The sequence below is a fragment of the Mandrillus leucophaeus genome, unplaced genomic scaffold (assembly GCF_000951045.1).
Source record: "Mandrillus leucophaeus isolate KB7577 unplaced genomic scaffold, Mleu.le_1.0 Scaffold901, whole genome shotgun sequence".
Lineage (NCBI taxonomy): Eukaryota > Metazoa > Chordata > Mammalia > Primates > Cercopithecidae > Mandrillus > Mandrillus leucophaeus.
In genome coordinates, this window is record NW_012109820.1 from 218,920 (window position 1) to 243,527 (window position 24,608).

At 38.1% G+C, this 24,608-nt stretch overlaps 1 protein-coding gene across 1 annotated transcript in view; it reads left to right on the top strand.

Annotated features, from left to right (window-relative positions):
- RAB3GAP2 (RAB3 GTPase activating protein subunit 2 (non-catalytic)) overlaps positions 1-24,584 on the top strand; it is a 133,426-nt gene extending 108,842 nt beyond the window's left edge. The window contains exons 22-35 of the mRNA XM_011969738.1: positions 542-647; positions 1,241-1,401; positions 2,157-2,385; positions 5,559-5,732; positions 5,835-5,941; positions 8,435-8,501; positions 10,606-10,676; positions 13,494-13,529; positions 15,051-15,125; positions 15,434-15,652; positions 18,888-18,977; positions 19,550-19,771; positions 21,154-21,312; positions 21,503-24,584. Of these exons, the coding sequence (XP_011825128.1) occupies positions 542-647; positions 1,241-1,401; positions 2,157-2,385; positions 5,559-5,732; positions 5,835-5,941; positions 8,435-8,501; positions 10,606-10,676; positions 13,494-13,529; positions 15,051-15,125; positions 15,434-15,652; positions 18,888-18,977; positions 19,550-19,771; positions 21,154-21,312; positions 21,503-21,658 (1,872 nt within the window). The 3' untranslated portion in view covers positions 21,659-24,584. The remainder of the gene's footprint in view (positions 1-541; positions 648-1,240; positions 1,402-2,156; positions 2,386-5,558; positions 5,733-5,834; positions 5,942-8,434; positions 8,502-10,605; positions 10,677-13,493; positions 13,530-15,050; positions 15,126-15,433; positions 15,653-18,887; positions 18,978-19,549; positions 19,772-21,153; positions 21,313-21,502) is intronic.
- The last annotated feature ends 24 nt before the right edge of the window (positions 24,585-24,608 follow it).

The window sequence follows — 24,608 nt, forward strand, 5'->3', positions numbered from 1 at the left end:
TTTAAAAGTCACTTATGTTGACTTAAGTTTTTTGTTTAAAGTCTGTTTTTTCATAACTTATTAGTGATTTAAAAATTGGAGTTTGATACTTTTATATATTGTTCCTCACTGCCACGTCTGCAATACCTTTGTACGGCCAAGGCAAGGCTAAGATCCACAGCTCCAGATCTTACCTCTCTCCTGTCAAAACCTACAGCCAAGTGATACCTCGTTAATCAACAGCAAATCTATGCTCACGTAGTAGTAACTCCTATCTGGTAATGTGCTCCTTAATAGAGATTTGGATTGGAAGGCAATACTTAACCCAAAGAAGAGTTGGAAACAGTGAAGTTTAAATATACAACAGGTTATAGAGAATCTCCTAGGTAGACAAGGGACCTCATTCTCCCTCTCACATTACACGATACAGCAAGCAACTGCTTATTTTTTCACCTCAAGAAGCTGCATCATCCATATGCATGCATCTGCTGTCTAGGAAAGTGTAAGATTTTTCGATGTTAAATTTTTTTTTAGACTGAAAAAGATTTAAATTTGATTTCAGTCTCTGCTCCTGAGTGTTTGGCTTTCGAAGGAAAAGGATATTTTGGATAAACCACAGTCAGTCTGCTGTCTTCATACCATGCTGTCCCTCCTGAGCAAGATGAAAGGTAAACAAAGTTTGTTGCTCCTGTAAACAAAGCTTCGTGTTTGAAATGTCACAAAAAGATGGGAGAGTAGATAGGATCCCTTAACAGAAGGAGTCTATAGTATACAAAACATTTCACCATAGAGATTCTTTTATGTATTAATAGAATACTTTTAATGCATTTGACTTATGCTTTAATTTATGAAGTTTTATATTTTGTATCATCATAAAAAAACATGATTTGAACAATACATGTTAACTCAGTAAGGCAAATGGAATGGTCTTAGGGGAGGTAATGTTTTTCTTGTTATTTTTTGTATGATTATCAGAATATTAATCTATTAAAATATTCAATAGTTTTCAATAATGATGAAATATTCCAAATAAGGATTTAATATTGATTGAGAACAAAGATGACTAAAAGAGCATAAATAAATGGAATAGAAATGTTCTGAATAAAATAGAGTGTTAGACTTCCACTTCACTGAGAAATATAAAAATATATCAGTAGGGAACTTAGTTTTAACATTATGTTTAACATAAATGGTTAGTCCCAAAAAATTGACAGGGTAAGAGTTTATTTTTCAGTTTTCTCCTATCCTCCTATCCCTATAGTGGCCATCGATGAGACCTGGGATTCTCAGTCTGTGTCCCCATGGTGGCAGCAGATGCGCACAGCCTGTATTCAGTCTGAGAACAATGGAGCTGCTCTGTTGTCTGCACATGTTGGGCATTCTGTTGCTGCGCAGATATCAAACAACATGACAGAGAAAAAAGTAAGTGGGTAAAGGTATGGTTTAGATCTGTACACATCCAGTAGGCTAAGGGGATGCTTTCCTTTTCTGGGTTTTTTTGGGGGGTTTTTTGGAGCGGGGAGAGGGATGAGAGGTGCTCCCCTTAATTTGTTTATTCAGAATGACGCCATGGATACTTGAATTTAGCAGTTGCCACATGACAGTATCCTACTGTGTTTTTTTCTCATCTCTTGAGGACTCACATTTCCTTTACAGCTCATGGTAGATCAAATAATTTTTCCCAGGGGGTGTTATGTTAATTTGGATGAGACACCAAATAGGTCTGTGGAGATTCACGTCATTGTTGTTTATAGGCTAAATTTAATATTGCCTGCTTGCAATGTTCATTATGATGGAGAGAGATGAAATTTCAGATTTTTTTTTAGGTTGAAGAGTGCATTCTGAAGAGATATAAGTTTTTTGATGGTAGTGCTAGACGAAACTGTGGCCTTTGCCAAAGATGGCCCAGAAAACTTTGAAATGTACACTGGTTGAATCAGGGCCATTAGTGCAGGACTCCTTATAAATATCTGAACTCACCATCCTTGCCTATGAGTTTCCAGTCTACTCCTGACCCTCATGTTTCATCCAGCCAAGTAGTAATATTTGGGAAATAGCATTTATGTGTTGCTTTGTGATGTATCCTCAGTATCCATCAGCTTTCAAGTTAAAAGCTCATTCAAGTTAATATTGATTCAGAATCTTTGGCAGAGAATCACCAGTGCATTTTTTATTAGTTTTCTCAAACAGTTTTGGGTGCTGATTCAGAGGCCCTCACTGATTCCTGGGAGGCACTTTCTCTTGACACTGAGTACTGGAAACTCCTTCTGAAACAGCTGGAGGATTGTCTCATACTTCAGACTCTGCTTCACAGCAAAGGGAACACTCAGACCTCCAAAGTATCATCACTGCAGGCTGAGCCACTTCCAAGGCTTTCTGTTAAAAAGTTATTAGAAGGAGGAAAAGGTAAGCTGAAGTTTATTTGAGCATTTACATCCATATTGTTATGTTACGAGGGTTTCTTTTAATAGAAACGACGGAAAGAATAGAGAAAGAAAAATACACTCAGATTTAAAAAATAACAATAACCTTCTGTATACTTCCTCTAAATTAATTTTCTCTAAAGTCTCATTTGGTCAGTTCCATGCTCAGGAACCGCTAGGTGCTTCCCTCTGCCTAAGACAATTGGCAGTGATTCTCAAAGAGTGGTCAGAGGACCTCAGGAGTCCTCCTTTTTTCACTTACATGTCTGTATGAGGCCAGATTTTTATTTATTTATTTATTTATTTATTATACTTTAAGTTCTGGGATATATGTGCAGAACATGCAGGTTTGTTACGTAGGTATACATGTGCCATGGTGGTTTGATTTATTTATTTATTTATTATACTTTAAGTTCTGGGATATATGTGCAGAACATGCAGGTTTGTTACGTAGGTATACATGTGCCATGGTGGTTTGCTGCACCCATCAACCTGTCACCTACATTAGGTATTTCTCCTAATGCTGTCCCTTCCCTAGCCCCCCACCCCACCACAGGCCCTGGTGTGTGATGTTCCCCTCCCTGTGTCCATGTGTTCTCATTGTTCAACTCCCACTTACGAGTGAGAACATGCAGTGTTTGGTTTCCTGTTCCTATGTTAGTTTGCTGAGAATGATGGTTTCCAGCTTCATCCATGTCCCTGCAAAGGACATGAACTCATCCTTTTTTGTGGTTGCATAGTATTCCATGGCGTGTATGTGCCACATTTTCTTTATCCAGTCTATCATTGATAGACATTGGGGTTAGTTCCAAGTCTTTGCTATTGTGAATAGTGCCGCAATAAACATACATGTGCATGTGTCTTTATAGTAAAATGATTTATAATCCTTTGGGTATATACCCAGTAATGGGATTACTGGTCAAATGTAATTATTTTCATAAAATATTAGCATGTAATCAGTTTATTATTTTCATTTCAAAATGGACTAATAAAATATTTTTTATTTATCAGTTTTAATTTTTAGTACCATAAAGACTGACAGCTGTAACTCATAAACCAAAGTTCTTTGGGATTGCCAGTAATTTTAAGGGGATCATGAGATAGTGAGTTCAAGAATTGCCTGAACAAAGCATAAACTCTTAAACTTACTCTCCAATAACTTTTGACTTTGAATCCAACTGATTTTTCTATTTCTTTCTCATTTGCTTCCTAGACTTTAGTTAAAATGAAGCATCCATGTGCTTCCTGTCTTAGATCTGGGCCTATCCTCTTCCCTTTCCCTGCCTCTCTCACTCATGGATATCAAAATCTTACTCATCTTTCAAGGTCCAGCTCAAATGCTTCTCCTCCAGGAAACCTTTCACGATTCATTAACTGCAGATTTTCTCTTCTTCCTCCTAATATCCACAGAATGTTATTCCTCTGTTGTGAAGCATCACTTTCTGCTGTCCTGGAGTCATTTGGGTTCCTGTGCTGATATCTTGCAGGAACATAAACATCTTACATTTTTAGTTGTCTTTGGGGGCTCACACTTGTATCAGCAGCTCTTTTAGGCATTTGATACTGGAAGGACTGTATGTGAGGTTTATAAATACCCACGTATTTATAGATTTTTAGTTTACTTGTTTTCTCATTCTTTATAAAACTCATGACCATTTTTTTATTGCAAACTCACCACACTTCATGTTGCCACCTAGTGAAGGGGTAAGGATGCCGTTTGAATATTAACCTAAGCAATGGAATCAGGGGCTTAATTCTGGAATGAGAATTTTCCAATGATTTAGAAGCCAAACATAAGAAATTAGATCACCCAGCATATTGCTCGCATTTATTTTCACTGACAATTGTGAATTTACTGTGAGGCATTCTTTTTGTGGAAAGGTTTTTATCTGAATCAAAAGATGAGGAAAGACTGAGAAAGTTTTGGTAAACAATAGAAGTATAATTTGTTTTTGATAATAAACAGTGCTCTTTAAACATCTGGAACATTTTTCAGCATGTGTTTACAATTTTTTGTACTATACTGATGACTGAAACATGATATAGTATAATGCTGTTGAGTAGCTATGGCTAAATTAGGCCCATAAATATTGCATATAGGCAAATTAGTTGATTATTAAAAGTAATAGGGCTGGGCACGGTGGCACATGCCTGTAATCCCAGCACTTTGGGAGGCTGAGGCAGGTGGATCACCTGTTGTCAAGAGTTCATGACCAGCTTGACTAACATGGTGAAACCCTGTCTCTACTAAATACAAAAAATTTAGCCAGGTATGGTGGCACATGCCTGTAATCCAAGCTACTTGGGAGGCCGAGACAGGAGAATCCCTTGTACCTGGGAGGTGGAGGATGCAGTGAGCTGAGATTGCGCCATTGCACCCCAGCCTGGACAACAAGAGCAAAACTCTGTCTCCAAAAAAAAAAAAAGTAATATTTATCGGGTACGGTGGCTCATGCCTGTAATCCTAGCACTTTGGGAGTCCGAGGCAGGCGGATCACCTGAGGTCAGAAGCTCGAGACCAGCCAGGCCAACATGGCGAAACCCCATCTCTACTAAAAATACAAAAAAATTACCTGGGCGTGGTGGCATGTGCCTGTAATCCCAGCTGCTTGGGAGGCTGAGGCAGGAGAAACGCTTGAACCTGGGAAGCGGAGGTTGCAGTGAGCCGAGATCGCACCACTACACTATAGCCTAGGCAACAAAGCCTGACTCCATCTCAAAAAAAAAAAAAAAAGTAATATTATATTGGTCTTAGGAGCCTAGACAAGTGTCATTCTAACCAATCTATTTTCACTTATAATTGAAGTAAAAGTGTTTTAAGGATATATTAATTTTTTTGTCTCCTGTAAAGTGTATTTTAAATTTTTGAACATAGAAAGCAAATGGTATACAGACATATGCTTGTGCATTTATATTTATCTAACATTTTCTGAGAGTATAAGGATGCCCTGACATCGTAAATATCCCGCTTGTTGCCCTCACAAGTTGCGTGGTAGGTAGGAACACTGCTGTAAAGCTCAGGGCTTTTTCGGGTCACCTTCAGGCTCAGAAATAAACGTGTCGCTTAGATCTCTTCGTAAGGAAATTGGCTCCCATTGGCAAACACTGCCGTGTGTGTTGTAAATTTTTATTTTCTTCCTTGTCTCCAAACTATAGGTGGCATTGCAGACAGTGTAGCCAAGTGGATATTTAAACAGGACTTCAGCCCTGAAGTATTAAAACTGGCTAATGAAGAAAGAGATGCAGAAAACCCAGATGAACCCAAAGAAGGTGTTAACAGAGGTTTCCTTGAGGTATCAGAGGTGGAGATGGACTTAGGAGCCATACCAGGTGATACACCAATAATGAGAAACATGAAATCCAGAGAGGAAAGATGTGGCCGAGTGTTCATTAAGGAAAAAAATAACATCACTGCTTTCTTCTGACTTCCAGACTTACTGCATTTAGCCTATGAGCAATTTCCTTGTAGCCTTGAGCTCGATGTGTTGCACGCACATTGCTGCTGGGAGTATGTTGTTCAGTGGAATAAAGATCCAGAGGTGAGATTCTCGTTGCCTCTTTCATGTTATTTCTGCTTCTGTGTTCATGCTATTCATATGTGGGGACTGTCTAATTAGCTTATGGTAAACACTGGCTTTTTCCCCATTGTAATGCCTCTGTGCTAACTAGAGTAGACCTTTTTCACGTATTTCCTCTTATAATCCTCCCAGTAAACCTGTGAAGTATAGATACTGTCATTAGCCCCGCTCTAAAGAAGAAAATACTAGGGCTCAGAGAAGTTAAGTTTCTTCCCTGCAGACACACAGCTAAGTAAGTGTCAGGATTTAAATGTAGGGTTCTCTTTATCTAAAGCCAGTGTCCTTTGCCCTACTCCCTAGTTAGGTTGTGACAAGTATATTGTTTATTTCCTTCTGAATTCCTGCATGAAATGGCATCAACCTAACAGAATATTCTTAATATTATAGTCATCATGATAAAAGTCAAGAGTGAAGGTTCTGAGATTAACCTAGTGTCTGATTGTTCAAATATGTATTTATCTGTTACTTCTGTTTGCCTCAGAAGAACAAAGAGGCAGATTGTGCCCAGGGTTGACTCTAGTCCAAGGTTAGCCTTGCTGCCCTCTCAGCTCTCTGCTCAGGCGTCATTTTCTATTGCTTTTGGTAGCCACTGTTTCTACCAGGGCATTCACAGTCTAGAAGCAGCATAGGGGGAGGCCCCAAGCCTGGAGGCAGAAGGCAGAGATTTGGATCCCAGCTGAATTGCTGACAAGCTTCTGGCTCAAGAGAGCCACTGAATCTCTGGCCTGTTATTTTCTACCTCCTTCTCCCTCCTTTTTAAAATGAAGGTGCCATGATCAAATAAGATCTAAAAACATATTGTAAATATTCCTCTTTGCCAATCAGTCCTTCACTTAGACTTCCCTAGTCAGTGCCCTGGTAAATTATTCCTCTCAAATCAAAATTCTTACCTTTATCATCCTTATGTGAGGTTGTACTATTGTAGAGAACTCTCACAGATGAACTAATTCATGCTAATAGATTAATGGAAACGATACTCTTCCTTCCTCCAAAAAACTGTAATCACATATATTAAAGGAAGACATTATGAAAGTAAGTGATTTAAATAAAGGAATAGTCTTTGATCAATTAAACCTTGACCAAAAAATGATTTTAGGACAGAGGATCCCCTTAATGCCCTTCAAGTCACCCTCTTCAGTTGACTACAACCTGAATGGCGATCATATACAGGCTCTCTACTTAACTGTGTTACTTTTCCATTTTATTAAAAAGGAATGTTATGTCTAGGATGAGAACATAATAATTTCTAAAATCTGAATGAATTAATTTCAAATTCAAGTCTAAAAAAGTGGCATTTAAGAAGAAAATTCTGCTTTGTAGTATTTGTTTATAAACCAAAAGCAGCTTGCAGAGGGGGCATAGACAAAGCTGATGTCAAGCCCCATGGCTGCTGCATAGAGCTTATAATCATCATAGCACACAGTTTCTGAACTCTGTTTCAACATTCTCCTAAAACGAAGGCTGTAATAGTAGTTATCTCAAAAGGTTATTGCATATTTTGAGAAAATGAATGCATAGTACCTAACATTTTGACTAGTGTTATCGGTATCATTAGTGTTGCTTACATTTAAAAGAAGTTGTTGTTTTACTAGTTTGTTTTTACCATTAAATATTCATCTTGTCCCATCCAACCACAGTCTCAGCTCCACCATTTGACACACACAATTTTATAAGGCTCAAAACAATAATATTACCTTCGGAGAAATTTCAACACAATATGTATTGGCAATGATGATATGTTTGATGATGATGTACAAGCTACAAAATTATTTAGCAGACATCTGAATGATTTCATCAGTGTTGCATTCTGTATTTGAGTTTTAATATGTAAACTTCTTTGATTAGAAAGAGTTGAATTTCAAACATCCCATCTGATACTTCATATTTCCTTCCTGCTTTAATTGTTTTCTCTTTGGCACTTACCATTAACATACTAAATGTAATATATTTACTTATGTTTATTACGTAGGTCCCTCACTAGAATTTAAACTCAATGAAGGCAAGACTTTGGGTCTGTTTTGTTCATTATGGAATCCATCATCCTTCAAATAGGGCTTGGTGCATACTAGATACTCAATAAATATTTGTTGAATGATGAGTGAATGAATTGTATCTACAAAAGTAAGCTTATTGTTTTTACATCTATATGAAATTCAAATATTTATTGGAGAGAATATTGCTATGATATTCAAACCACAGCAAATTTGAATCCATATGTTAGCCCATATGACCAAGGAGCTTCTAGGAATTAATCACTGTAATAGGTAATGTGAGTTGAAGAGGGACAGTTTAAGTTATCAAAAGTTATTTCCTACCCAATAATTTCATGTTATTATTGCAACATTCTTAGGTAGCTTTATGCAGAAATGTATGTAAGAAGTCTCCATTGATAATGGTAAAACCTATTAAATGATACCTCTTTTTCTTTCTCTTTTTTTTCTCCCTGTATGTAAGGAAGCACGTTTTTTTGTTAGGTCAATAGAACACTTGAAGCACATTTTTAATGCACATGTTCAAAATGGTAAGTAAACAGATGTTAGAAACATCACTGGTTGATCTAAAAGAGGCTTCCTGATTTAACAGGATGTGAATTTAAAGATTCACAACCTGTTAAATTTTTATTTGATTATCCTGCAACCTAACGTATTACTGTGTATTGGCTGAGGTGCAAGGGTCTCTTGAGCCCAGTAGTTCAAGGCTGCAGTGAGCTGTGATCACACCACTGCCTCCAGCCTGGGTGACAGAGTGAGACCCTTTCTCTAAAAAAATAAAATAAAATAAATAGTACTGGCCATTTTAACTACTTGGAAAAGTGCTATTTATAAAAGGGCAAAACAACTGGTAGTAATCACCACTTCTGTTCCCCAAGCTGACTACTATTCCTGGGTGTAATTAAGACAGCTGTTCTGCATCTAGTTTTCCAAGGAAAGAGGAAATCAATGATAGAGGCAGAACAGCTGCCTTCATTACACCCTTCACAGATCGTGAAGGAAAGAGGGATGGATTTCTCAGGACTGTAATTCTTAATAAAAAATCTTGATAGCCAAAAGCCTAATAAGATTAGACTGTAGCAACTATCTTTTGCTTCTTATAATGGATGTGAATATTCTCCATTAGCTGCCAGACCTTGGCAACTACTGATATCTCCTTGAAAAAATATTGAACTTATAAACAGATTCCATTTAATAGATAGATGGGTTTCATTAAGGGAATTGAGGATATCAGCACTAAGCTAGTTAGTAACCTTAGTAAGTGATGAGACTTGGTGTTAGGCTGAGTAAGAGGAGATATCAACTTACGTCTCTGTGATAAATTCTGGAGAAGCTATGTATTTTTCACCTCTATCACATTCTTGCAGGTGATATGAAATCCAGTTGCAGAAATTGTAAAATGTCCCATTTTACTTGAAGAGAACTTGAAAATTACTTATTCTTCTCTTAGATCTTACCTTCATCCAAAATATATATATATATATATATATTTACCTTGACTGATTTGGAAAATATCATGTTTAGATTATCCTATCCTTACTGATAAAATTAAGTTACTGACTTCAGACTAGTATTTCTTCAAGTCAGGCCTTTACCTATTTATATCTTTACCCACTGAGTAAGGTTCCTGGCTTCTCAAAGCCTGTGAGGGGCCCTACTCATAGACGGACTCAGCTACAAGGGTAGTAATAACAGCATGTGAAATGCCATGTTTACACTGCCTAATTGACAACTGTTTCAGAAATTTAATTTTAATGCCACAGCTCAGTGAGTAGTAACAGGGTCTTGCTTTGTTACCCCAGCTGGAGTATAGTGGCACAGTCATAGCTCACAATAGTCTTGAACTCCTGAGCTCAAGCTGTCCTATCACCTCAGCATCCGAGTGGGACTATAGCCATGTGCCACCATGCCGAATTTGTTAAACATTTTTTCATAGAGATGGGTTCTGACCATGTTGCCCAGACTGTTTTATTATTATTATTATTATTTTGCTTTTAATACTTTTTTATATATTACTTTAGTTTGTAGTTATAGATGAAAAAAATCAATTGGCAGACATTGGGATTGTTTCTAGTGTTTGGCTGTTGGGAATAAAACTGTTCCCAACAATCTCATACATATACGTTCTGTATTCATTCCTCTAGTGTATATACCCAGCAGAATTGTTGGGTGATAGAGTAGACACATGTTTAGCTTCAGTAGCTACCCCCCAGCAGTTTTCCCTGTGGTTTTACTAAGTTATTGTACCAGCAGTAATGCATGAGTGTTCCATTGGTTCCATATCCTAATACTTGTTATTATAATTTCAACATTGTTTTTAGCCTTTTTGGTGGTTAGGCAATGCTGTCTCACTGTGACATTGTATTTCTCTCATAATTAATGATGTAACTCTTTTCTTCATGCTTAGTGGCAATTTAGACATACTCTTACACAGCCCTGTTCTGATTCTTATTAAATCAGATTTTAAATGAAGTTAAAGATTTCAAGAACTTTATAAATATTACATAAGACATAAAAAATGGAATAAAAGTAGTCCATATAGCTTAATAAGCTTAAGAAAGACAGTAATTTGTTATGTGTAATAAAAGTGAGAATATATAAGCATTCTGTTTACTACTTCTGCTTGCTATCTAGGCATTGCACTGATGATGTGGAATACGTTCTTAGTTAAAAGATTTTCTGCTGCTACATACTTAATGGATAAGGTAAGGTAGTTTCATGTATTGACTTCTTATTTATTTGGTTCTCTTAATTGACTAATATTAGAAAGATTGCTCACATTAAGCTTTGTTAGACTATTTTTTAATTTGATAATTAGATTTTACTCATACTCAGTTAAATGTAATGCCCAGTACTGGCATTTTAATGACATGAAGAAGAGCTCTAAATCCTCATAAAGAGACTAACATAAAAGCCTCTTAACTAAAGAGATTAGGACTGGTAGTTGATTCAAGCAAGGATTTGCATTTTATTTTAAATTAAAATGTACAAATTCACACTTACCAATCTCTGATATAAGGCCAAGATATTTTCTTTGAATGGAATTGATTGCAATTCTCCTTTGGTTTTCTTGCATAAACCTCACCCATAATGTATTGCCTATCATGGCTAGATCTTATTTTTTTAAAGTTGCTATGTAATCTGAGTCCAAACTTTTAGATTTCTATAATTATTGTAGTTGCTCCCTCTGTATCAAATCCAAAAGGCCTAGGAGTTATTCTCCTCCATAAATCTTTGCAAAGCATTCAACATAGCATTCATGTAAATAGCTGCCCCTTTTTTCTCATTCATATTTCATCAGTTATTGAATTAAATTACATAATTACAGTGACATGTACAACCAGCATGAGTAGCTTTGGGAACAAGCATAACAAGTAAGCATAGAACTCAACTAGTGGGAGCAGAAGCTGCTAGCATGCCGAGAGTACCAGCCTAGTCTCCAGCTGAGTGGCCAGGGGCACTAGTTAGTATGTTTTACAGGCCACTCAACAATGTAGATTAGTGTGGCATCAGATGAGTGGATGCTAAGAGAATTACCACTGTAAAGATAACATATTCTTTTAAATGTATAGTCACAGTCATTCCTGCATCATGAATAGCACCACAGCCAAGACCCAACTTTAGACCACTGCTCCCCTTGAAATTGCTCTCTTTGATGTTATTGCTAACATTTTTCTAGTTAAATCTAACCCTTCTTTCCTCTGTGCTCATCTTCCTTGACTGCTTAACTTCTTTCTTGGAACTTGCATCTTTTGGCCTTTATGATGTTGTTCACCTGTTCAGCTTCACCTCTTACCCCCTCGTCTTTTGAGAGAATAACAATAAAATGTAATTTATGTGTGTGTTACAATTTGTAGTTTCACAGCATTCTCACATCCACAATCACATTTGATCTTCACTACTTTGACTGGGGTGAAAATAGTCCTAAACCAGGAAGTAGGAAATTTGTGATTGGATAAGTCTTTATTATAATGTGTTATCTCTCATGTGCCAAGACTATGCTAGGTTCTGTGGTTGAACCAATGGAAGTTACGGTCCTGGCCCTCAAAGAGCTCACAGTTTGAACACCAGGTAAACAGACAATAGGAGCTCAGAAGAGGAGGAAATAAATAGCAAAACAAGGGGAAGACTTCTGACTTAAATTTTGGTGGATGGCTATATATGAACCAGTAAAAAGTAGGTGAGAAGAAAGTGTATCCCAGCAGTCCTGGAGATACAAGGCAACTTGTTGGATTCAGAGAACTGTAAGTAGCTTAGTATGGCTGGAACATAGGCTATATTAGAAGAAAAGAAAAGCTAAAATTGAAGAATTTCCTGTGCAGGCTGTGAATTTGGATTTTCTAGTAGTATGTGTAAGCTTAGCACAGCGTCTGGCACATGTGGTAAGGGCTCACTAGATAGTAGCTATTATTTTATACTGAAGACACTGAGGCAGTTTTAAGCAGAGGAATTATATATTCAAATTTGTGTTTAAAAAGATGATTCTGGCAACGGACAAAATATCTTGGGGTTGGGGTTGGCTGAGCTTGGTTGTTCCGAGGCTGTCGTAGTAATCCCAGCAAGTGGTAGTGAGGCGATGTTTTTTTCCACTGTCTCCTGTGAGTTTCCCCTCTTATCAAGTAGTATTTCTGAGGGCAGAACTTTTACCTCCCACTTATTACACTGTAGAGAAATACAGTAGAATCGTAGTAAGTACTTATTGCTTAAGGAAATTTTTCTGAGCTGGGAATATAACTCCCATCTGCTGTAGAGTGTTTTTCCTTTCTTTCTATTTCAAACAATTGTGTCTTTATCAACAAGCTGAATTCTTAGGTGTTCTTGATTAGTAGCCCTGAATTAGGCTCCGGGTTGTTTTTTTGTTTGTTTGTTTGTTTGGTTGGTTTGGTTTGGTTTTTTTCCAGTTTTTCTTTGGTGGGAGTGGGATGGAGTCTCACTCTGTTGCCCAGGCTGGAGTGCAGTGGCACGATCTTGGCTCACTACAACCTCCACCTCCTGGGTTCAAGTGATTCCCCTGCCTCAGCCTCCCAAGTAGCTAGGACTACAGGTGTACGCCACTACGCCCAGCTAATTTTTATATTTTTAGTAGAGACGGGGTTTCACCATGTTGGCCAGGCTGGTCTCAAACTCCTGACCTCAGGTGATCAGTTCACCTTGGCCCCCCAAGTGCTGGGATTACAGGCGTGAGCCACCACACCCGGCCTAGGCTCTGGGTTTTTAGGCAACACAGTTATTTGACTATGCAAAGTGAGGGCCAGATTTTTAAAGTTTTTACTTATTTAATAGTTCAGAAATATGTAATTTATATTTGAAAAGGATTATTCTTGAACCCAGTGTGAGATTAAGTTTCACCACAAATTTAATTGCATCTCCTGTTGGTAGAATCAACAGCTAATTAATGAAGCTGCCACATATATTTATAGCTGTATTTATAGTTTTTAATTTTGGTTACTTTTTATTATTTGTGCCATAGTGATGTCTTTGTAAATTATTAAATGTTACAACATTTTGTCATTTTATTTTAGGTTGGAAAATCACCAAAGGATAGGTTATGCCGAAGGGTAAGTGAATCTCCCATAACTAGAATTATAGTTGTTAATTCCACACTTTATGTAGTACTTTATTAACTGTAGGGGTGAACTTTGCCTTTTACCATTGTGATGACGTATCAGGAGGAGATAAGAAAAATGGAAAGAGAATACTGCATTAAGGAAACTGGTCATGAACTATGGCCAATTTTAATTTACTTTTCCAGATTGTTAGATAGCATATTAAACTAGGTTTTTATAAGATGTGTTCAGGTTTGGACTGCGAACAGGATAACATGCTACCATTGCTGCATATTTTTGCTGTAATTCCAATTCAACATTTATAATGGAGGCATCCAACATCAAATTGAAGCAAGTTCATATGAAGTAGTTAATTTGATCTACATATATATATATATAAAAAAAATAACATAAGTATACAAATACAACATTAGTCTTAACTACTATTCTAATCCATGGATATGGGACTTGTATTTGACCTGAGAAATTAATAGTACTAGCTTCCATTGTTGAAGACTTTTTCTGGTGTGTTGTTGAGAATGGTTGTATGACTAGAGTTTTTTTTTTGTGTGTGTGTGTGTGTGTGTGTGCGCGCGTGCGTATACCAGAAATACTGAATTATTTGCTTTGGGGATGTGAGGAAATTATAGATTGTTGCTTTTAAAAAGAGGATACGGCCAGGCGCGGTAGCTCACGCCTGTAATCCTAGCATTTTGGAAAGGCGAGGCTGGTGGATCACCCGAGGTCAGGAGTTTGAGACCAGCGTGACCAACAAGGTGAAACCCCGTCTCTACTGAAAATACAAAAACTAGCCAGGTGTGGTGGTGGACGCCTGTAATCCCAGCTACTCGGGAGGCTGAGGCAGGATAATTGCTTGAACCAGGAGGTGGAGGTTGCAGTGAGCCGAGATCGTGCCACTGTACTCCAGTCTGGGCAACAGAAGTGAAACTCCGTCTCAAAAAAAGAGATTATACACAAATGCAGTGGTCCCTTGGACAGGCCCTTTAAAGGAGTCATTGAGAGTCATCTGTTGCTCACAGCATGAATCTGTTATTTAGTTCTCAAGCTTGAGGATTCTAGTTTTGCTCAGAGGGTTGGGTTTAGTCTCTAAAAGACACTCTGAAAGCAGATCAGGCTGTTTTCTTGGAACTCTTCAGGTTAGATTCTCATGTGTGCATCTTCCGTCCACCACAATTATTTGGCTACCAGATGCCTTAGCAAGCTGAACAGTGAGCTCAGAAGTGCCACCATCTATAGTAACTGATGAGACTGTGTCTTTACAGTACACAAAGAACACTACTTGTTTTAAAAGTCAGTATTTGTACCACTTTGTAAAGCTTGACTTTAAAATTGGTTGACAGTAAATAAAAGAAGGAACTTAAATATGCTGATGCCTTGACTTTCAAATTCTTGCCGTCTATTCAGTGTGGAAAGTCAGCCGAACAGGCGTATTGTATCCTCGTTCTTGTTTTGCTGATAGTAACTACAGCAGTTTTCCTGCAGGGCCTAATTATGTTCCTTTTTTAAAAACAGGATGTGGGAATGAGTGACACAGCAATGACATCTTTCCTTGGCTCCTGTTTGGATCTTCTTCAGATCTTAATGGAGGTAAAAGAGGTGTATTTTCATTCTGAACTGCTCCTAAGATATTAAATATTCTGCAAACCATTGCATTTAATAAATGACTATTTTAATGAGGTTGTTTTTCATTCCCTCATTTCTAAATTTTGACTTAAGCCTAAAAGGTAGTGATATTTTCTTATTAAATCCTTCTTGAAATTAGACTTTGTGTTTATTACAATTTGGGACAGTGTACAATATGAGTTTGCACTTGGCTGCTAATAAACTCATTAGGATATTTGTAAGCTATTATTTTTCCATTACTAAACACAGTCCTCCATTCTTAAAACCCTTAGGCAGATGTTAGCAGGGATGAAATACAGGTGCCTGTGCTGGATACTGAGGATGCGTGGCTCTCCGTGGAAGGACCCATCTCCATAGTGGAACTGGCCCTTGAACAGAAGCACATCCACTACCCACTGGTGGAGCACCACTCCATCCTGTGCTCCATCTTGTATGCAGTCATGAGGTTTTCTCTGAAGACCGTGAAGCCACTGTCACTTTTTGACAGTAAGGTAAGTACCTCAAAGGATTTCAGAGCTACTTTGGAGTTGCAGGCTTAGCAGACACATGGATTTTCATATTTAATAGAAGCTGTCCAGTACTTTTGTGACTTGTGTCATTTGGTGTGAGGTTCCAACTCCCTCATTCCCTGCTTGATTCCGTTCTTTTTATTTACCTTCTGTACTGCTCCCCTTGGGGAGTTTTGCCCTCTCAGCTGTCTGCTCTTCTCGTTCTCCATATTATTCCTGGACAGACTCATTTTCTCCCTCTTGTATATCCCTAGGCCTGACCAATCCCTAGAGTTGGAGGCATGCATTTCAATTGAACTTCTCTCTTTGAGTGTCTTAGAGGGCTTCAAACACCTCATATCTAAAATATACCTGCAAACCTATACCCCCATCCTGCCCCTAACTTAAATTTGCTGTTCCTTCTGAATTCCCTGGCTTGGTTATTTTATTAATGATGTCATCATTTTTGCCCTGGCAAAAACTAGAAACTTTGAAGTTATCTCACCAATTCCTTACTTCAAGCCAATTTTCTTCATTGTAAATTCATTCTTACAAATTCTTCCATAGATCATACCTGTCCATTTCTCTCTATGACTATACCCCTAGTTCAGGCACAATCATCTCTCCCTTGGCTATTACAACAGCCCTTTCCTAATCACCTGCCTCCAGTTTCTCTCTCTCCAGTCCCATGCTGCAAGAGCTGTCTTCCTAGGAGACAGGTTTAATTGTGTTAGTTCTATACCTAAGATTTTTTTGGCTCCTCTGCAGGATCGAGTCCAAACTTGTGAGTAGAATATGTTTTTACATATTATATTGTAACTTGCACAGTTTAGCTGCAGTAGATAGTAAAATCCTTTCCTTCCCCATGCAGCTGTCAAATTTTGAGAGACAGGACACAAACTGTTGGAGATAAAAATGTCAACTTTATTACTTAGCTTTTTACTGATAGAAGCTGGGTTAGAGAACACAGCTTACGCTTGTGGGAAAATGGGTTTATTATTTCACCCTTAAATAAGAGACTCCCGGACAGGCGCGGTGGCTCACGCCTATAATCCCAGCACTTTGGGAGGCCAAGGTGGGCGGATCACTTAAGGTCAGGAGTTTGAGACCAGCCTGGCCTACATGGTGAAACCCTGTCACTAGTAAAAATACAAAAACTAGCCAGGCATGGTGGTGCATGCCTGTAATCCCAGCTACTTGGGAGGCTGAGGCAGGATAATCACTTGAACCTGGGAGGCAGAGGTTGCAGTGAGCCAAGATCACACCACTGCACTTCAGCCTGGGCCACAGAGTGAGACTCTGTCTCAAAAAAAAAAAAAAAGTATAGATTTTGAAAAAAAAAAAAAGTTAGTATATCTTTGAGATTATAAAGGATAAGAGTACTTAAAGGTTAAAACAGAGAAAGAAATACCAAAATAAAGTGCCCAGCTCAGTATTCCCCTCAGAAAAGGTCTTTGTGAAACCAGAACATACCCAGAATTGGACGAGCACAGTAATGTTTAGTTTCAACCCATGTCATGCCAAGACTACCTGAGACAGCTGGGTGACACTCATCTGCAGAGAGCTAGTACGGCTGAGTGGCTAGTGAAACAATGCCAGTGCTACCATTTGCTAACTAGAATTATTTAGATTTTCTTACTCTCAGTTTTCTCATTCAGAAAGCAGCAATGACTCCAGCGCCAACCTCATGGTTGTTGTGAGGGTTCCTTGTCTTCAACATGAAGTACGTAGCATCTGGAATGTAGTAAATACTGGTACTATTATAGATGCTTATAGCTAGGACCACCAGGTGGGAACTATCGAGTAACAGATTGTGAATGTGTGCTAAATCTTTAAATACTTCTATCAGTGATGCCCAAAATGCCATGGGTTGCCCTGTAAGTCGGGTTTTTCTTATCACTAAAGGATGAGTAGCTTTAATCTGCTTGGCAGTCACAATAGATGACCTAGAATCACAGATGATCAGGTATGGAAGGCACATTGGAAGATGTGCTTGCAGGATGTATCCTTGCTAGGATGACCTGCATGCAGAAGAAGAAACAGTAACCCAAGATTGGGGGTCAGTTACCCAAGGCAACCTGGTTGGAAGTGGTGAGCCTCAGACTAGACCCAGGTCTTTCAACTCAAAGGCCAGTGCTCTTTGCTCTGTATTACATTTCCTTCCAAGGAACTTCTGAAATCCTGTGTCCTGATATTCTGTTTTTACTCTTTAGACACACATCTGTTCTTTTAAATAAGGTGTTTTTAAACAATTCAACATGTGTTTTTAAAAGGATTCAGAGGTTGGGCGCAGTGGCTCATGCCTGTCATCCCAGCACTTTGGGAGGCCGAGGCGGGCAGATCACCTGAGGTCAGGAGTTTGAGACCTGCCTCACCAACATGCTGAAACCCCGTCTCTACTAAAAATACAAAAAAATTAGCCTGGGCTTGATAGTACATGCCTGTAGTCCCAGCTACTTGGGAGGCTGAGGTCAGAGAATCGCTTGAACCAGGAAGATGAAGGCTGCAGTGAGCATTCCAGCCTAGGCAACAGAGTGAGACCCTGTCTCAAAAAAAAAAAAAAAAAAAAAAACCAGGGTACATATATGTATTACTTAGCTATTACTGCAGAGCAAATCATCCCAAAGCTTGGCTGAAAATACCAAACATTTATTATCTCACAGTTGCTGTGGGTCAGTAATCTGTGTTCTCCTTATCTAGGTGCCTCTGGCTTAGTCTCTCATGAAACTGTAGTTAAGGTGCTGCATCTGAGAGCTCAGCTGGGATGGGGAAAGGGTGATTCACTTCCAAGCACAATTGTTGGCAAGATTCATTTATGCCACATGTGCGTGTCCATACAGCAGCTCACAACATGGAACCTGGCTTCCTGCAGAACAAGTGACAGCGAATATGAGTGCCTCAAGGCAGAAGCAGCCTTTGGAACGTGGTCTTGGAAATAACATGCTATCACCTCTACCTACTTCTGTTTGCTAGCAGCAAGTCACCAGCCTACATGCAAGGAAAGGAGACTATAGGAAACATGAATACCAGGAGGAGGGGATCACTGGGGATCATCTTAAAGGCTGTCTACTCCATACTAGATACTTGTTATAAAAATTAAAGGAAGAATTCTAAAATCTTTCTGTTCAAGGAGAAATGAAAATCAACCATTAAGTGACTTAAGTTTTAAACAGATCTTTCTCCCTTTCCCCCCTTCATAATCCACACTCATCAGTTTTCTTGCTGTCTTTCTCTTTAGGGAAAAAATGCATTTTTCAAAGACCTAACTTCAATTCAGTTATTACCTAGTGGGGAAATGGATCCAAATTTTATTTCTGTACGACAACAGGTAAATTACAGCTACTGGATTTTGTTTTTGTTTCTTGGAAAAAAAAACAGTAAAGGAAAAATCTAGCTTGCTTTTGAAAAGAATGACCACTTTCTATCGCAAGGACAGAAAACCAAACACCACATGTTCTCACTCATAGGTGGGAATTGAACAATGAGGTCACTTGGACACAGGAAGGGGAGCATCACACACCGGGGCCTATCGTGAGGTGGGGGGAGGGGGAAGGGATAGTATTAGGAGATATACCTAATGTAAATGATGAGTTAACGGCTGCAGCACACCAACATGGCACATGTATACATATGTAACAAACCTGCATGTTGTGCACATGTACCCTAGAACTTAAAGTATAATAAATAAATAAATAAAATAATATTTTAAAAAATGACCACTTTCAAAGTATTCTTGAAAGCTAGTTGTTTACCTTTAAATGATGTATTCCTTTTTTGATAATTAAACAATTTCATGGAAAAGCCACTGTAAGTGACAAAAACGCTAACAATACTTTGATTTAGGTATTTTAAAATGAAACAGTAACAATATATTGCTGTATCTCTTTTTCCATTTTCAAGTTCTTATTGAAAGTTGTCAGTGCAGCTGTCCAGGCCCAACATTCAGCCACAAAGGTCAAAGATCCCACAGAAGAGGCCACACCCACTCCTTTTGGGAAAGACCAAGATTGGCCAGCTCTAGCTTTGGATTTAGCCCATCACCTTCAAGTTAGTGAAGATGTTGTTAGAAGGCATTATGTTGGGGAGCTATACAACTATGGAGTTGACCACTTAGGAGAAGAGGTAACATGACCCTTTGAATGTTAATTGGGCTCAAGTTATAAAATTGATAGTTGGAATAAAGACTCTCCAATGAAGCCTTTTGCTCTTCCTTTTGTTGGAACATCTAGGTACAAAAATAGAACAATATACTATTTTTTAAAACATAGAATTATAATCAAATAATTCCTACAGTGTGCCAGGCCTGCCCTACGCACAGGGATATAGCAGTAAACAAAACAGACAAGGTTCCTTCCTCATGAACTTGATAGTCTGCTGGTAGGAGCAGAAAAGCAGGCTAAATTATGCATTGATTGGTAGGTGCTATGAAGAAAATAAAGAGGGCCGGGTGTTGTGGCTCACACCTGTAATCCCAGCACTTTAGAAGGCTCAGGCGGCAGATCACTTGAGCCCAGAAGCTCGAGACCAGTCTGGGCAATATAGCGAGACCCCATCTCTAAAAAGGAAAAAGAAACAGGATCAGATGAATAAACAGGAGGCACTACAGTAGAGTGGGCAGAGAATGTGACATTTGAACCGAGCCCCTAAGGAGAAGCAGCAGCCAGCTACTCAGAAACTGGGGGAACAGTGCTTGAGACAAGAATTACAAAGGCCCTGAGGTGGGGACTAGAATGACTAGGTCCAGGACTAGAAAGGCCAGTACGGCTGACGAAACATAGTAAGCAAGGAATAAAGAAGTGTGGCATGAGGTAGGGAGGCTGGCCCAGGCCATGGCTGTATCCTAGGTCTCGGAGCCCATGGTTATTCTAAGTGTATTCAGAAGCCATTAGAGGGGCTGGGCATGGTGGCTCACGCCTGTAATCTCAGCACTTAGGGAGGCCGAGTTGGGTGGATCACTTGAGGTCAGGAGTTCAAGACCAGCCTGGGCAACATGGTGAAACCCTGTCTCTACTAAAAATACAAAAAATTAGCCGGGCATGGTGGCACACGCCCGTAATCCGAGCTACTTGGGAGGCTGAAGCAGGAGAATTGCTTGAACCCAGGAGGTGGAGACTGCAGTGAGCTGAGATTGTACCACTGCACTCCAGCTTGGGTGGCAGAGTGAGACTCCATCTCAAAAAAAAAAAAAAAAAAAAAGAAGCCATTAGAGGGCTTCAAATAGACATGACATGAAACTCCCTTTATTTGCCAAAAGTTTGAAAACAACACACTGAGTAGCCATATTGAATTGAAAGATTAAGTGATGAGAAAAAAAAATTAACCAAGGAGCAGAAATTTGGGTTTAAATGCTAAGTTTGATTTGGATTTATCTTTGGTTGTATATAATCAAAAGATAAATGGCCACAGTTCAAAAATCAACTAGAATGTCTTCACTGGCAACCTCATTCCTATAGAAGAAACACATCTGCTCACTCTGTATTATTTCTCCATGTTCCTATCTTCAGGCCATTCTACAGGTTCATGACAAAGAGGTCCTTGCCTCTCAGCTGCTGGTGCTGACGGGGCAAAGGCTGGCTCATGCGCTTCTCCACACCCAGACAAAAGAAGGAATGGAGCTGCTTGCCAGACTTCCACCCACACTGTGTACTTGGCTGAAAGCAATGGTCAGTACAATAGATCGAGATCAGGCAAAAGGTCATTTTCTTGAGTGCCTAGTTAATAAGTTATGAAGAAAATTTGACAAATGTAATTCACCTACTTACAAAGAAAAGCATTTTTATGTAATAACTCTTAAGTCAGTAACAATTATTGTTTAGTTGTCTATAATAGGTTATTTTTGTGTCCCATTTGCAGGACCCCCAGGACCTTCAAAACACTGAAGTGCCAATTGCAACAACAGCTAAACTAGTAAATAAAGTAATCGAGCTTTTACCAGAAAAACATGGGCAGTATGGTCTAGCCTTACACCTCGTTGAAGCTGTGGAAGCCGTATCTCTTCCTTCTTTATGACACTTACCTACTGGAAATAGTCTAAAATTATGATTATAACATGAAGTAGTGCATGGTTATTTTATATAGTAAGACCTGGAATTTTATGGGGAAAGTATGTCTTTTTTTTTTTCCTTTTGTAAAATAAATAAAAGTATGTACAACTTTTAAAAAAGTACAACCCTGGCTAAATTCCACTCCTTTGGTTAATATTGAAGACAAAATATAAACAACTATCAACTCTGTTATAATTAATACAGATGTTTTACTGTTTATTTCTAATTCAAACACTTAAATAGCTTTATTGTTAACCTTTGCTATTTAAAATTGATTATAATTTAGATTATGTTCTTATAAGATTCTATATTTCCTATTGAAAATGCTGTAATTCAATTTAAATGTGTTCATGTACGGTCCCCATCAGTAGAGTATTAGAAACACCCCACTCTCCTTTAGTACATGTTGAGAAAATGCCTTTGTTGTCATGCTCCAAATCCCACATGGGCTGCCACCTGGGAGCTCTGGATATTGAAAGCTTCCTTTCCCAGAGGTTCTGCTGTTGCCATCAGAGGAGGATGACCATGCTTGAGGAGGAAGAATGGGTTCAAGATCATCATATTCATCAGAAGGGGACACTAAATAGAACCCTTAACCTGTTGTACTTGCCAAAATTGAGAATAAGAGGTGTGTACAATGCAGCAAATTAATTATAATGTAAGTTAAGATTTGCTTTTTGCAAGTTGCAAAGTTGTATCCACATCAGGTCATTGTAAAAATGTATTATCTTGTAAAACTTATATATATAAAAAAAAAAGGCAAAGATACTAAAAATTTTAAGTCCAACTTTATTTTTCCTACAAGTGTTTAGAAATGCTTCTGGGATTTGCTAATTGTTATCTTGGGAACAGTATTGAAAAAACTGCTTAGTGATATTACAGCTTTAGCAAACCTACCTCACAGCTGGGATGAGAGGATAAAATACAACTAATTTTGTACCCTATAGTGCCTAGAGCAGTCCAAGTGCTAAATATTTACTGACTAAAACCAAACTATAGCTACTCGGGAGGCTGCAGGACGATCGCTTGAGCCCAGGAGTTTGAGGCCATCCTGGGCAATATAGCCAGACCCTGTCTCGAAAAAAAAAAAAAAAAAGAAAAAGAAAAAACCAAACTAACCAAAACTCTGTAAAAGAGTGCTTTGAGCTCTACAAATACCAAGTATTTATTATGGTATATTTTTAGAATGTAGCCCTACAGTGTAATTATGGGTATGTGTCATGGATCACAATTATTATTCATAGTAAGTCACTGTGATACAGAAGTTTGTTTCTTCACTTCCCCTTAAGAAGCCAACTATAGTAATCATGCAAAGTTGAGGAGTATGTCCTTCAGGGATATAAAGAAAAACAAATCTTGTTTTTTGAGCTAAAAGAGCACATCCAAACAAGAATTTAACTGGCTAAAATTTAGTAATTACTGTTAAGTAACTATCAAACTTAAAATCTTACAAGATTAAATGGTTAAGATGTCTTGAGTATTTGGGATGGGGGCCTGTGAGTCTGACTGAGACATACATTTTATAGAGTAGCAGCACTGGAAAGGGCTAGTCCAACCTCCCAGCCTCTGCTTGGGTCTCCACTGTCCCAGCCAGACACATCCTAGAATTCTTGTAAACATATCCGGCTCTGTATTAACAGTCCCTTGTTATACGTGTTCTAAGAGATTAGTTCTTCCTGTGATTTTTCCAAGTACGCTGAAAGTAGTATGAACTTAAGGAGGCTAGTCAAAGAAATTTGGAGTTATAGGTATTTTTAAAGACTAAATCCTCAATTCCATCATCACTTGGAGGGGAGGGGGCACTTGTTAAGCATTTTAGATAATAAAACTGGTTAAGCTTACTCTAGTAGAACAGACAATCAAATTTGGGGATTGCTGAGAACAATAATAAGCTGTAAGTATGGCTCACAGAATCCTGATACAAACCATTAAGTCTCTAGTTAGATTTGTTATCCTAAAATTTTTCATAGAATTTTAAAATTGAATTCTGACTTGTATGGTTAACAAAAGCAGTTAAATATTTTATTACTTATCAAGGGCTTTTAAAATAAATAAATCTGATAGGGAGAAAGGCAAATAAATACCTATGTAGACATTCTATAATAACAAAGAGCCATAGATGATAAAGGAATTAGATTTTAATGTAGAACAGGTGGTTTCTGAAACAAAGGTGTGTGGCACTTATTGTAGTTATTGATGAGACGCCAATAACCAGTAGTGTTTCCCTAGATATATGCCTACCCTCATACAACTTTCTCCATTAATGTTAAATATGCATTTTTATCTTATTAATTATATAAAGCTGAAGGAAAACAAAGTGTTCAAATAATCATAACTTCTACATTACAGGTTCTGTTTAGATGTAGAACTAGAGGGGCCAGGGTAAATGTAGATAAAGAGATATATAGCACCATGCTTCTAAATGCGTCATACTTTTGCAAACAGAAAAAAAGTTTTAACTTTATTATAAAAATTCGTCTGTGGGTCAAAGTAAACACTGTTACATTTAAATTGCTTTTTAAAAACAATTGCGATCTAAAGTCAAAAATCTGAAATTTAATAATATGAGAGACTTACACTGAATGTAATGTTCATTCAGAAGTTGCTGTGGTCCATTTCATTTATAAGGGACAAATATTTTTACAGTACACTATAGCAACAGCGAAAGCCCTCTCACCCTGATAGGAATGGGTTTGCTGGGTGTCTACCAAGTTAGATTCCTGCTGAATAGAATTAGGCATCCTTAAAAGATTTTAATCCAATACTGAATTGTTTATAAAATGCTTTCTCTATTGTAATGTACTGTAAGTAGTGAAATTCTGTATATATTGCTATTTTCTGTCCATTGTTGTGAACTTATGTATATTAGTGAAATAAATTTTCAGCTTTCATGTTGTTTCCTAAACATTCATAAG